Here is a 15607-nt window from a genome sequence, read left to right on the forward strand (position 1 = left end):
AGGGGCGCGGGGGCCAGATGTGCCCGGACGCGGCTCGGTGTCGGAGCGGGCCGCGGCGGCTGCTCGGGGCCGTGCGGCGGCACGTGCAGCCTGCCGGGCCTCAGGTCTCGGGCGGCGGGAGCGCTCTGGGAGGGGAGCGGGACGCTCCGACCGGTCCCTTCCGCTCCGCCCTGGCGGGGAGCCCCGGCAGCATCCCGGAGGCGAAGGGCAAGGAGGACCCCTCCGCCCCCTGCCTCCCGAGCCGGTCCCGCCGAAGGAGAGCTGTCGAACGCCTTTGGACCTCGGCTGCATCTCGCCTGAGTCGCACCCGCTCTCGCTACCGGGCCCGCGCCACCGGCCCGGGCGTTCGCGCGTCCCTGCGCGGAGCCCGCGGCATGGCCGCGTCCCGGGCGGCGGGGCTGAGCCTCGGGCGGCGGGAGTGAGCCCCGCACAGCGGAATGCACCCGCCGCCCCGTCCCAGCCGCCCCGAGCGGGAGGCCCGGCCGTTATTCTCAAGATGCTCACCTTAAAGTGTAAATCACACAATCCGAGGCTACCGAAACTGAGCAGTTCTTAAGCGTTTTTAGGCTCTTACTAGTGGTAGTGGTTTAGATTCATCATCACGATACAATAAAACTTCTATCAGACGTGTCTACGGCAATGTACAACAGACCTGATACACTGTCATCCATGTGGATGCAGAGCTACAAAATGAAGTTTGGGTTCTGCTTCCATCTGGTTGGTATTCAAAATAATAATGTTATGGACTGACATATACCAATCATTTTTTCAGTGGTGCCAAAAAGGTATATCGTCCTTGTGGGAGCACACGCACAGCTAGGCAAGCACAAGATCGTTCAGTGGTACATGCTGAGCCTGTTTGCTGTGCTTGATTCCACAGCTGGAAAAAGTGTGCTCAGTAAACACACTCCTGACAGTCTAGGTAGGTGGGCTACCTAGGTAACCTGGGCACGGGTAAGTACACATGCACTGAATAGATAAAATACATTCTTTGTATTTCTCAGGTCACAGACGTGCAAATGGTTGGTTTTGGACCAACAATAGGAAATTGTTTACATGGACATTTTCTGTTTATTACAGTAGAGTTTCATATACTTTTCCTGGTAAAATACTGCATTCCTACTGACTCTCATATGCTAATAATTCTCTTTCAACTACAGGTATATATATTTTGCCAGTGTCCACCAAAAATGTTTATATTTGGAGTGATACAGCCGAAGTTCCAAACCCCCCATGGTTTTCATGTAAAATGAAACAATAGTCTCATTTTAGCTTGCATTGATTTTCTCTGAAGAGGTTGGAAATAATCTTACCTTGTCTGTGCTTGCAGTTACACTGGTAGACCTGGAGTATTTTAGGTGGGATTGAGGTATTTTCATTATTTTGCATCTTATTATCTCAATTTTCATTGCAACCTAATTTCAACTTTTCAATAGTTGAAATAGCTTTGCTTGTTTTTTTTTTTTTTTCTTTGATGGGCACTTGACAAATATATTTAATTTGCTTGATCTTTTTAATATCAGGTATCCCCTTGTGGAGGACACAACTGTACACACCAATATTTATACCATGATCCATCATTCATTCACAAATTCTACAGGAAGCTACACACCTAGAGGCATATATGCACTACCTCTGATTCTGATCTAACTCAGTAATGGTCAAAATTTTTAAATGATGCTTTCCTAAAGGCATAAACATTGCACCTGTAAAAGTGAAACAGTCTGTTCCATTAGGTATACCTTTGCAAGCACTCAGTAAAGTTCTGTTCAATAGCTGAGATGTTAATGTTCCTATTTTCTTTGCTAATGTTTCTCTCTTTGCATTTTTACTATTACAATGGTAGAAGACCTGGCATCCTGATCAGGAAGTAATAACACCACAGCTATTTTTCTTTTTAAATTTTGGAATGTCTCTTGAAAACCAGAGTTAAAGTGTAGCATTAACTGGATCAGTAAACTGCATTAGGCCCATGGTTTTAAAGTTAAAAACAAAGACATGTCTCTTAACCATAGGCCTTTAAAAAGAAATAAATACGAAAGAAGATTATAGTAAATATTAATGGGCTGTCCAAGTCAGGCCTGAGTGACTAACAGAAATTTGACTGGCCACTAGAAAATACAGTCCTTAGACATCACCTTCAAATTAGTAAGGATATTCATGTAATGATTGCTGCCCTTTGATATAAGCATGTTCTTCTATATTCAGATTAGTCCTGTGCAATAAACCAAATTACAGAATTTGGCCTGTGATTTGTCTTGGATTTTAAAATTCAGAATATTAAAGTATATGGCATTGTATCAAGCTGCATTTCTGAGATGCCTGGGCCACAAAGAGGAGAACATGTTATAATTAATAATCTTTGAAATCTTACCTGTATATATAAAAATCCAGAGTATTTGTTAGAGGCCACAAAAACATGCAGCATAAATTCTTTGTGTTCTGATACAGCTGGTTGCAGCAAGATGAAGGACTTTGCTGTTTCTGATAAATGGCCAAAAATAAGTTGATAATTTTTATTACTGTGGCATTGAAGAGATTTTCTTCACTGTGGATGTTTGCAGCTGAAAACTTGAAACTGTATGCTGCATCAAGCAACCAAAATATTTAAGCATATATTCAGTGGTGTGTATGAGCAGTGCTTGCGGCTTCACTCACTGAAACTGTTCTGCATTAAAAATTGATGTGTATATGTAAGCAAAGTTCGAGAGCCCACAAGTAGGCTCATAATCAAAGATAAAAGATACTTGTAGTTTCACTATTGTGACATTAGCAGAAACAACTTTAAAAGTTGTTTGGGGTTGCATTTTTTTCAGTAATTAAGAAGCAACTGCTAGTTGTTGAGGCTTAAATTCTCACTCCTTTGTAGCAGAAGTTAGAGCATTTTATTGGCTTTAACGTTATAACAGTGAGCTGTGAATTAAAACAAAAACCGGTATATTCTTACTCTCAGTCTAATCAATGCCTTCAACACACTTAAAACATTTTATCAATTTAACTTGACACCTTGGTAACATTTTACAGTAGTGAATTTTAGCAGTGAATGCTCATTAACTTAATTCTGCTCAAGCAAATCATGTTACTCTGGCATCAACATTAACAAGGCTTAAAAGTGGATGGTCTAAATAATCTCTGCATTTTGTAAGCCAGGGAACAGAGTCCCTGCAAAATCCACTGACAGCATGCCAAAATCAAATCAGAGTATGTTGGTAAGGAGAGAATTTTCTTGGGGGTGGTGAGGGAGGGAGGAGTTACTCTGAATTACAAATCTATTAGACGTCATTTGAGTCCTTGACCAGGACAAATTTGCAAAGTTAATCTTCGAGGAAGTGTGATTTCTGTTAACTTTTTGCAAAATTCTCTGAAGAATATTTTTGGCAGTAATACTGTGTACTGAAACCGGAGTGTACCAGCTTTGTACTCATTTTTAGAAAAAGTCCCTAAAAGCTATCTTCTATGAAGGTGGAAGTGCCATTAAGTCAGGAAATATCCCTTGTCTCAGCTGGGCCTGTGTATGGAACTCGTTATCAGTGGAGGCTTGGCTAGTGCACTTTTTGGTACCTTTCCTGTTACTGTCCATTATAACAGAACCCAGATAATCACCAATGTAAGTTAAGACACTTCTCTTTCAATCTAGTAAAGTCACTGGTTGCTTCCCATTAGCCATCCTTCCAAATACCTACATTCAATATAGCATAATCAAAGTGTTAATCTACATTTTATATACATTTTGGCTACAAGATAGGTTTTTTTTTTTAAAGGCTATTTAGCAAGCCATTGGTATTGTGATTTACACTGTAAATCTTTCATTCAAAAATCTTAAAATTGCAATAGTATTTGGATGAGAATTTTCAGAGGAGCTCAGATATACTACAGGTAATGATCCTAATAATTTGCTATATAAGGTATTTATCTTTTCCTTTCATCTCAAGAACACTTTATGAATTCAACATATCCCTCATTCCCAGGTGCAAGAAGTGCAGAGTCAAATGTCCTAACTATCTAAATACCAAATTTTGTAATTAATCATAGTTCTTTGTAAATCCCCTATGGAATATGCAGGGTACAAGGTTTCCCTAGCCAGTGATTGAGTCTGTGTGCTATTTTACGATAACATTCATGCTCTATGTGCTGGTAAAACATCCCTGAGTACTTTTAGACACAGAATGTAGATGCAAAAACCCTTCTTTCAGTTCTGTCTTGGTTCAAGTTTTAGGCCGTTGTGTGCTGCAGGTGAGGGCAACCTGGCTTAATTACATTCTGCAAAGTTTGCTCCTGCAAGAAGAGAGGACAAGAAAGGCCTTTTTGCTGTGGTGAGCTCTTCCATCTGCTAGGTTGTTTTACATAACATCCTGCAGGGCTCAGGTTCCTGCACACTCATTTTTGGGAAAGTGAAGAGAAGCCAGATTTCATTCTAACCAAGTTGAGGTCTCTTCAATGTACATGTCACAAAATGTAGTTCAGTCTAAGCTTTTATCTCTGAATGTGGAGTAACCAGCTGGAACGAGATAATGTTATAAAGAGTGGGAAAAACAGGAGGGAAATAGTGCAAAACATGAGATACCAGAGGACATTTCTGAGGCAGCTGTTATGTTTATTGTGGCCAACAGACTTTGCATAACATTAGCCTAGCTAGAGGGCTGGGGTGAGACTGTTCATTCTTCTGTACTTTGACTGTAGGTAAGTCATCCATATACATTCTCCAGTAATTTTCACAGGATTGCTTAGTTGGCTTGTCTGCCCATACCTTAAATTTGAGCCTCATGCATGGAGGGAGGGTTGTATGCAGCAACCTATGTTATCACTGGGTAGTTGAGTTCATATAAACTCTACTGGCTTCACTATCTGCCACATTACCATTCCCATTAAGAAAAAAAGCAGGGTTGTTTGAAGGGGCTTTTTATTAGGTTAGTTGTAATTTAAATCAATTCTGTCAGTTGGGTAGACACTTGGCCATATGGATGCTTGTGCCAACACAAAGGAGCCCTAGCTGTGTCAGAAACAGAGGATGACTGTAGGCAGAGTCTTTAAAGCCAATGATGCAGATAGTCTTGTTGATCCACCATCAGTGCAAGCATTTCTGCTTTCTGAAGCTCATTCTCAAAGCCTTTGGCCCAAACAGTTTCTCAAATAATGTAAAAGGGCATGCAGAGGACCTTCCAACAGTCCTATTAAAAGATGTATAAAGTGACCCATTCATCTTACTGAATAAGTGTGTTTTAGAGAAGAATGAAGCTTTCTAATGTAAGTCAGAGTGGTAATAGTTCCATTTATCTGCTACAACTGAAAAATTTCAGTATTGCCATTTGCAAACTGGGGAGGAGACATATTTGCCCTCACACTAATCTTAATGGCCCTCTGGCAGTAATGCAGATATTTGAGGAAGGAGAAGACCAAAAATCTGTTATTTATAGGATTGATGCTCTTGCCATCATTACTTGGTTTTGATTATTAAGCTGAAACATTTTCATTATCTAATTTATATTAAGATTCCCAAGATCAGTTACATGGACATGTTGATTTGGTCTGGCCTTTCTGTTGAGGATCTATGTCTAAGAAAGGCTCTTCTCCCAAACCACTGCAATCCTATGGTAGTTCCCTACCCATAACCATTTAGCACATGTTAGATGGTGGCCCACATTCCATGTCACTGGTCCATAAGTGTGTCTGGACTAAATATTTTGTGACTGTAATAAATGTAAAGCTGTGATCACAGACAGAAGAGCCACAGCAAAAGCCACAGCAAAAGCTTAAGTGGATATAAAGATACACTGGAAGGATGAGTTAGATTAACTAATAATATTTCTGAAGGGACTGTTTTGAGAAATCCTTTGGCCTAGCAACAGTCTATTTAGCCTGCTATTACTACCCTGGGGATGCTATCCAAAGGAGACAGATCATAGCTCTAGACAACCAGAATTCTAAACGTCACCATTCCTGGTAATTTTGTCTCTAAGCAAAAAGTTATGTGGAATTGTAACTACAACCACAGTGAAGAAAGGTTGTCTTGATATCCCTTTATCTGTCTCAAGTAAATCAGTTGTTATCTCTATAAATGGGAGTAGCGCACAAATATCAGATGATGCAAATGCCCCATCTTGGATCTGACATCTCTTTTCATCTTTGATCGACAGTAAATGAACAGCAGGGCAGAAGACACCTTTCTGACAAAACATTTACAACAAGCAAGCTATGCCTTGCAGTCACAAAGCAGAATAGAAGAGGAATCCCACACAAAGAGAAGTCTATCTTCTTTGAACCTTTGTTTGTCAGTTAAATCCTGCTCTCTGGAAAGTTTTCTGAGGGAAAAAACCCTTTACTTTGAAAGTAAACACACTTGTGTTCTTTTTTCTGTCAGTTCTTGCTTCATGTCTACCACCTAGTGTTGACATGAACCATTTCCAAGTAGACTGCAAGTGTGCTCTGCAATTTTCTGCTCTGACCTGCTAAGAATTCAGTGAGTCGTTTTCCTCAGGGCTTTTGTGTTGTTCTCACCTGAAAATCAGCATTTAAAAACAGATATATATTCTTAAAAAGTCTGCTGATTTTAATGAATTAAAAGTCTTTATATTTTATCTTCTGGAAGGAGATATAAAGGGTTTGTTTGAGTCATTGTACTGAATGACAGCAAGGTTTGGAAAGATTTGGATCTTTGTGCATCATGCATTTAAAGTGGAGTTTGTCGTCTCTGCAGCGCTAACTGCTTCCCTCAAGTTAGTATTTCTTCTAAAAGGAGAGGCACACTGCAACAAAAATAACTTTTCAGCTGTTCAGAGTTATTCCTGGAACATCTGGAAACTTGCTGAGCTACTTCAACTCACACAGAAAAAACATTTAGGGTCTTCTCTTACTAGATGGGCTAGTCTTGTTTGATGTTAGTGAGATGAACTGGTTTATAGGGCATCCAGCAAGAACTGGATTACTCAGAGTAGCATGGAGAAAGGGGAATCTTGTTGGAATGAGTTATCAAGTCAAGTTCAGCCTTGCATTCATGAAAGAGAGAAGGTAGACCAAAACATGTAAGTTACCCATATTATTTTCAGTACAGTTACTGCAAATAATTTAAATCATAATTTAATTGAACTAAACTTTTAAATGTACTGGTGCAAATTATGGTTGGGTCACACATTTTTTTGCTTCACATGTGGAAGGAGCGACCTGTGGTTTTAGTAGTGTGGGAATGGTGAGGCCTTCAGCTGACTCAGCATGTTCTGTAGGGATACCTGACTGCTGTGATAGCAGGGGCAAACCTTGTCCTCCTTCCAAAGACAACACTTCTGAATGCAAGTAATACAATGCAAGTCCAAGGATGTACCTCTGAACCAACCCATTGTAAAGAGAGAGAGAAGAAAGATTTTTAAACCAATGATGGTACTAGTATTGTTGGAAGTTATAGTTTCAGTGACAGTATTACAAACCAAAGAAGGTTTATACCAAGAAATCAGTATAAAATGTGAAAAGTGGTAGATAAGCATACACTGAAAAAACTGTGTATCCATCTATAAATTAACATTATCAAAAAACTATTATTTTCTAGGGATCTCTCTCCTGACTTTTCAGAATTGTTTTAAAAATGCTAGTCAAATGGCAGATTAAATCCACATTGGTGGAAAGTATTTGCCTTCATAATGTCTCTCATAAAATAATTGACTAGGCAATAATTAAGCATAGAGCAGGAAATAACACATTCTATCCAGTAATATTTTTATGTAAAATTTTATTAAGAGAGACTTGGATGGAATTTTAGGCCTCTGTGTGTAAATAAACCTGGTGGCTGTTGCTGCTGCAATAAGGACTTGACTGTTTGACTTGAGCTGTGCCTTTGTATGTGCCCAGAACTGACCTGGCTTTGGCCGGGCTGTGTAGATCTATGCCCAAACATGACTGAGATCCAGAAAGTTGTTTTGCTGGAATACACTGAAAGAAAAACCCTGCAAATGTAATACAGACCATAAAGTACTTACACAACCACAAAATGAAGCAGTGGCTAGTAGGATTTTGCAGAATAACAGTTATGATATGGCATTTGTCTCTTAGCATGTCATGCATGTCGTTGTTCCCTGTCTTTTTTCTGTGTTTTTTGTGGGTTACTGGGCATAAGTGACCCCATGCCGAGTAAATTGCCCAGTACCTTGACCCAGGGTAAATGCTGGTTAAGGAATTAAGAGTTGTATTTTCTCCATCAGCCCTGCCTAACCAAAAAGTTCTCCTATGGCTTCAACTGTTTGGTTAATTGCAGAGGACTAACTTGTTAGGAGGACCATGAATAAGGTAATTGGAAATGATGGGATGAAATTTCAACTGTACATGTTTTCTTTGATGAGTTAAAGTAGGCATCAATTCTGTGTACTTTCTTTCAATTAAGGCTGTTAATTGTGGCATGTAGGTGAACCAAGATATATAGGCAGAGGTCATATTTTTTATTTGACTAACTGACATCACCACTAAAAGGTCATAGTAAAGGATAATGATGGAAACTCACACCTTGCTTTAGTGTAAATGACTGAAGGTGACTATATTAAAGGGAAGCAAGCATGTACTCATCTGGGTAACCTACACTTAAGTACTTCATTTCATACTACCTGACAGAATTTGCAGACTATTTGCATGTTAATTTCATAGAAAGTTCATGAAACCAACCTGTTGTATGGCTGATGGATCAGTATACACCTGTGTTCTGTTGAGGTCTTGCATTTCTTCCTGCTTACAAAGCCTTTCAAACAGTAACTTTTTGCCTTCTGTTACTGTGTGCACTCTCTCTGTTAATAGTTTTTGGAAGTGGAGTATGGTGTTTTCAGAAGCACTTTTCTTAAGTGGAACAGGTGACACCTCTGTGGACAAAAGCAAAGTACGTGGTTAGAGTGCACAAGTCAATGAACTGCTGACACTGAAGTTTAGCACATGCTGGATTTTCCTAAAGCTGTTCTTCTGATCTGCTCTTTTGGCAGGCATTGCCTGGTGTTGTATAAGGGATCATTGTATAATGGAGAGTAGGAATGCAGCAGACCCTGTAAAAATCACTATATCTCACACTTCCAGTTTTGCCTAGCTACAGCCCTCTCCAAGAGGTACTTACATAATAGGCAATAAATGAAAGTCTATTCAATCACACAGAGTGATTAAATACAGAGTTAGTACAGTTTGTGGTGGTGAACTAAATGGGTTGAATTAAAAAACATAATGTTCAGATCATTTCTCATCATCTCTTTGTAGATATCATTTTAGTATTAAAAATAGTGGTGAGCTCCTTAAAACTAAAATTTTGTTCCCCATTGTTTGATTTTATTCAGGGCCTGTCAGTTTTGCAGGAAGAAAAATAAGCTGCTGCCTTCCCCATATCAGATCACATGCCACATATTTCTATCCTTCTCATCATTTTTCTCTCTCCATGGTTCTCTATTCTATCTTGTCTTTGACACAGCCATCTTAACCTGTTTTCTTGTGTACAACACATTAGACAGGTTTACAGACCCAGTAGTGTAATATGAGGAAATCACATCCATGACTGCCTGTCCCTACTTTCCCTTAAGCAACATAATTGAGACATCTTGTTTTTTAAATACTATATTTTCTTTGCATATGATTCTTATAAATCAAGAAAGTTTTTCCTGATGTTTACCTCATTTATGCCAGGGATGAGGACTGAAATAAATAAATTGCAATTTTCCTTAAGCCTACATTTTTATCAGAACTCTTCTTTTGCTGATTGTTATGGGTGAGAGGAGAATGTTGATTTGGAGCTTGGTGTTAAGTTCTAGGATTATGGTTTTTTTAACTGTTTGAATACTGGATATATATCTGTCATCCAATTCAACATCAGTGTATAGATACTTTTAGAAGTCAGGGGCTCTTACCATCATTCCATGTTTTTCTCTTGGTACTCAAAGATCCCGTGTTTGCTGTAGCATCTCCCACTGAAACTTAGAAGAGAAGAACAAGGTGACTAAGCCTTTTGTCAAGATTCTCAAGGCACAGTCAGTCAGTCACACACCAAAAGGTTTTATATTACAAAAGCAAATACCCTAGGACAAGACACATTTATTTGGCAGATGCCTCAAGCAGATTAATAACTGAAACTTCTTTTCTGAAACATTATTGTTTTACTGGCCACTGCATCAGCATTCACAGATTACACAGTCCTTTTCCAGCATGCTAAAATGTAAAACAGCCAGGTTGGTTGTTGGTGTTGACATATCCCATTCATGGAGAGTAGAAACAAGCAGCAATATATTCAGTTTCTGTATTTGGAAGAAAATACATGTCTTGAGAATGTGATCTAGCACAAGACTGAGGCAGGGGAGAACTGTCATCCCACAGCTTTATGGCTGTCATTCTAGCTGCAACTAATGCACTACTGGGTGGTGCCCTTGGATACCACATTAGGGCTGGCTTAAGGCTGGTTCCAGCAGTTTCTGCTCAAGCCGTCCACCTGGCCTTTGCTGCAGAAATGGTTCAAGTCCTCAGCTAACATTTGTGCTGTTGCAAACTATTTAACATATTGAGAACAATCACAACTAGGTCTGCTTTACCTTAAGTCACTGAACCCTAGGTTGCAGAGGTTCAGTTACTTCTTCTATGAGAGCACCTAATCTGCCTGGAGCCAGGGGCAGGTGCCCCTGAGGTCTGAAGCAGTTGACCAGTCACAAGAATCTTTACAGCAGACACAAGATTAGCTGTGTGGTTCCTAGATCAGAGGATTTTTGATATGAAGATAGAGGCAAACTCTATTGTGAAAACTGAATCTGCTTTAGCAAAATTAATACAATTATTACAAGCACTCAAATAATCACTGTCCTGGATTTTTCTCTCTCTCCACTGTGGTGTGTATTGAATTAATATACTTTGAGGTTTTTGGAGTCCTTGCACTTGGCTTGATTGCTACTCATTTCTGCAGTTCCAAACAGTACGAGCTTGCAGCTGTCTATCCATCAGACATTAGGTGCCTGCTGTATGACCTCTAAAACCTGCCCTGTGTTCTAGCACCATTTCACTGTATGTCACTTAGGCTTTCAAAAGCAGGTTCTCCAATAACACTGAACACTTCAGTGCTTTCACTTTTTGCTAATATTCTCACTTCTACATGTCTCCATAGACCACTTGAGTTTCCTGAGTGTTCACTATGTGACCATGCAGATAGAGCTTCCCCAGTTATTTTCCCCCTCCATTTCTGGCCACACATTTCACACCTACAGCATGGCTCAAACAGGCGATTTCAAGTGAACAGAAAGTTCACTTGAAGCACTTTACCTCATCACTGAAGTTTTTAGTACCTGATAGGAGACTTGAGCTTTCACATCCCCAGCCTGAGGTTCCCAGGGGCTGCCTTCTTAAGATACAGTCAACTTCATCATAAAATCTCATTTTTCTTCTGGGATTTCCAAGATGCTCATTTTCTTTCTGCAGTGCACGGTATTCGTATTTTAGGTTCTTGTACTTTGTGCGACATTGTTTCCAGTCTCTGTCTATACCACGTTTCATTAATCTTCTGGCAATTTCCTCAAATATTTCTTTATTTCTTGTGGCCCCTTCAAGCATTTGTTGTATCTTTTCATCTGACCATATGTTTATCAGAGCCCTAACTTCATTATCACTCCAGTGTTTTCCTGCTCCAGTATCATTAACTGTTATAACTTTAAAGTGATTTTGTGCTTCTTCCAAGGGAATGTGATTGTCTGAAAATATACATAAAAAAAACTTCATTGTAAATGCTATAAATGCATGCTAAATATAAATATGAAAGCATAATTGCAACTGATAATCAGCTAATGATTAATATTTTATATATTTTAATCTTTTATATCTTTATATTTTTAAATATTTTATAATTTTAATATCCATACACAATTGTTTTCTCTTAAGTATGCAAAATATGTAGCAAGTGGAATCTCTTGTTTCTCCAAGGCATCTAAAATTCAACATTTTGTCGCTATAATTGTGCCACTGTTGTTGTGAAATTAAAGACAGATGTATCCAAGTGTTACATGTAGAAAAGCAGTAATCATGAAGCTTTAAAGATCTCAGCATTGGTGAGAAGTGCACATTGCCATTTTAATTTCAAATTAAAATGGCAATGTGCAAATGAAAAGGCTGCTTAGGATTCAACAGAAGAAAAAAATCTTCAGACTTGAAAATAATCAGAAGTAGGCAGATACTGCTCATTAGATTATGTATAGAAGGCAAAATTGAACTACAGTATTAATACAAATTTTGCTCATGAAAGGAAAAGATCTATGAAACAAATATTTAAGTTTAATAAAGCTAGAATGGAATCAGAAGCAGAAAAGTTGAGCTGTGTTTACAGTAGAGATGTGATTGCTCCAGCTTTGGTACTGAAAATACAATGTGATTTATTTCATAATAAATGCATGAAAATTATTACTCACCTGTCCCAACCATCTGTTTTGCTACTGGCGTACAAGATCTGTCTTCTGAGGTAGTGCTTATAGAATCATCATCTATAGAAACACACAGTTTTAAACAGACTTGGATTTAGACAAATAAATTGCTAGCATTATTGTCATCCTCTATAGGAAACACCTCTTTCCACCTTAACGTGTCCTAAGCCCTCAGTCTAACCCATTAGGTTATAGACTTGAAGAATCACAGAATCATTGAATCATTGAGGATGGAAGCACTGATCATTTAGGATGGACTTAATATTGCCAAGTCCACCAATAAACCACATCCTTAAGTGCCACGTCTACATGTCATTTAAATCCCTCCAGGGACACTGATTCCACCACTGCTCAAGTCCAAGGTGACAGTTCTGCTGAGCTCCCTCCTTACTTCACCAAGAACTGAAAACACTGCCATTTTGTGACTGCTATTGCCAAGAGGCTCCAGCCACCACCTCTATTCACAAACACCAGGTCCAGTGGGTACCTCCCCTAGCTGGCTCCTTCACCAGCTGTGTCAGGAGTTGTCAGCCACACACTCCAGGAACCTTCCTAGGCTGTGTCCTTTGCTGTGTTGTATTTCCAGCAGACAGCTGGTCAGCTGAAGTCCCCCCCAAGGGGCAGTGACTGTGAGACTTCTCCCAGCTGCTTGTGAAATATTTCAGCTGCCTCTTTGCCTGGGTTGGGTGGTCAAACACAGACTCCCACTAGGATACCTGCCTTGTTGCCTTCTCCTGATTCTTACCCATACATCCTCAACCCTGTTTGTCACCATCATGAGCTCTAGACTTTCAAAACACTCTCTAACCTACAGAGTACCCCACAGTCTCTCCTTTCTTGCCTCTCCCTTCTGCAGTTTATAGCCATCCATTGCAGCACTCCAGCTGTGCAAGTCATCCCTCTGTGTCTTCAAGATGGAAACTGATAAGTTTTCCTGCTACACAATGGCTTCCAGCTTGTCCTGTTTGTTGCCCATGCTGTCTGCACTGGTGTGGATGAACAACAGCTGGGCTTTTGGCCCCACCATCTTTTGGGAGTGAAAAGCTCTAATTTCTACATGGTCATTCTCAGGTGCTTCTGTGGTTTCTAACACATCAATAACCCCTGTATGTCTTTGCTGATCTCCATTCCCTGACTACTAAGACAGCAGATCAAAGGACCTCTCTAGAACACTACTCCTCCCACCCCTCAAACATTGGCATGTTGCCCCCAGGCTCTCCAGTTAAAGTCTGGTGTTATCTCTTCCCACCTGCAAATTTAGTTTAAAGCTCTTTCAACGAGTTCTGCTAACTTCTGTGTTAAGATCCCTTTCCCCCCTTTGAGATAGGTGCCAACAAGTCTGGTGTCATGGAACCATGATTGAAAATTCCAGTATTTTCCCAGTATCACCAAGCTTGGAGACAGATAGTGATCTGCTGGCTCTTCCTGGCTTTTTCCCACATCATTCTTTGCAACTGGAAGAAGAGAAGGCTACTTGTGCTCTCGATCCTTTAACCAGTTGTTCCAATGCCCTGAAGTCTCTTTTTATTTGCAACTTCATTGTTGCCTACTGAGAAATTATTGAAATTGTCTATGAACATCAAAACCCTGCTTTGCTGATTCTATGTTCATTTGCTCATGCTTGAACTATTCTGAGGCTGAAGTTCAGTTTTGTGTGGACTTACATTTTGGATTGGGAGGAAGAGAAAGATTCGTTCTGATTGTTTGCTAGGGGATGTCATAGACTAATTATGTTCAATACCAGTTTTAGTAAAGAGCAGAAATAAATATTCCTTTTATGTTTTGAACAGCTGAGTGCTTAGTCTCTGTCAGAAATAAAGATTCTTTGTAAATAAGCATGTTCATTTGATGTGCTTTCTATAATGGTAGTTGCCAATATATGCACAAACTAGTACTTGGAATTCATATTTGCTCTATAACTTGTTTTCAGTCATTTGGCAAGCACTTGTTTTTCATAAGCTGTGTACAAGCATATGTTTTGTACCTGTGGAAAACTTGGAAATTGTACTCTCATCAGCATGTGTATGTGATTTACTTGGGATACTAGAAAAATGTGGGTTTTCTCATAAACAGGCACCCTATAACTCTTGAGAAAATTCTTGCATCTTCCTTAACACTTGCAGCTGTTGGAAATGGGCTAAAACAGAGCTGTAGGTCTACTCCTAGGCTCCTGAGAGATTCCTTTTTTTTTCAAACTGTTAACCACCCTCCCCATGGCTTCCATTTCTGTGCTCATTCTCTCAAACATACTGGCTCTCTGGTCTCTTCCTGTCTTTGACAGTGGCACTTGTGTAGTGCTGACTTGCATGATTACTGTGTTCAGTTGGATATTACATGATAAGGAGTTCCTATGTATGAGGCAGTCAGTTGAGCTGCATGACATTTTATTCTTCACTCTGCATTCATGTGACCTTGCTATGTCTCAACATTCAGGGTCACAGATTTACTTTATCCTCAGTGTCACTTGTGTTCCTGTGTGTCATTGTTATGATGGCATTGCTCTGATGTTGTCCTCAGTGTCACAGTCACTACAGTTAGTTGTCTTTCACGATCAAGATCAGCCAATGCAAACAGTTGTAAAGGGTGTCTAGCATAGGATGTCTCAACATCCAAACTACAGATAACATTATTGTTGAAAAGGAAGCTCTTGCCTGGAATATGCCTGATGCATACAATAGAAATATTCTTATGGTAGAAACTTTCAGTGTCAAAGGCCAAAGAATTGCTGTTCACACAATCACTAAAATTGGGGTTTTTTTCTATTAACTTCTGCGTACAAACAGCATTACTGTAGTGAATATTTTGATCCAGGGTGTCAGGCCACTCTATTTCAATGCTATCATTATTTCCTCTGATGTCTTTTTTTCATGATCATCTATGGTCTTATGCTCATTTATTCCAGAATATTAATCTCCCTACTGTGTTCTAATGTTAAATTTTAACATTTTAAACAAATCTTCTCCTGATCACTTATCATTGAATATATGACTTCTACATATTGCTGAGGTGCTGATTTCAGTTTTATATTTAAAATAGTTCAGAATATATATATGGAAATTGCTTGCTAGTAAATCATCTGATACTAAATGCAGTCATTAAGTATTTTGAAAATACAGACAATGTATAAAATATTCTGATTTTCTGAGACAGCCATTTACCTTTCCATTTTATCCTCTAGCAACTGTGTAAGAGAAACCATAGTTGTGTCACAA

The 15607-nt window shown here is 39.4% G+C and overlaps 2 protein-coding genes across 6 annotated transcripts in view; one reads left to right on the plus strand and one right to left on the minus strand.

The window, feature by feature from the left end:
* PAICS (phosphoribosylaminoimidazole carboxylase and phosphoribosylaminoimidazolesuccinocarboxamide synthase) overlaps positions 1-15607 on the minus strand; it is a 41376-nt gene that overhangs the window by 10761 nt on the left and 15008 nt on the right. For all 5 annotated transcript variants that reach the window (XM_071432320.1, XM_071432318.1, XM_071432321.1 and 2 more), the window contains 4 exons: positions 12384-12455; positions 11271-11672; positions 9855-9920; positions 8641-8831 (listed from right to left, as the gene is read on the minus strand). In XM_071432320.1, coding sequence (XP_071288421.1) covers positions 8641-8831; positions 9855-9920; positions 11271-11672; positions 12384-12455 — 731 coding nt within the window. The remainder of the gene's footprint in view (positions 1-8640; positions 8832-9854; positions 9921-11270; positions 11673-12383; positions 12456-15607) is intronic.
* PPAT (phosphoribosyl pyrophosphate amidotransferase) overlaps positions 1-15607 on the plus strand; it is a 43132-nt gene that overhangs the window by 136 nt on the left and 27389 nt on the right. The gene's annotated exons all lie outside the window — the stretch shown is intronic.

Source organism: Agelaius tricolor, unplaced genomic scaffold (genome assembly GCF_023055355.1).
Source record: "Agelaius tricolor isolate 1412-34295 unplaced genomic scaffold, bAgeTri1.0.p SCAF_8, whole genome shotgun sequence".
NCBI classification, from domain to species: domain Eukaryota; kingdom Metazoa; phylum Chordata; class Aves; order Passeriformes; family Icteridae; genus Agelaius; species Agelaius tricolor.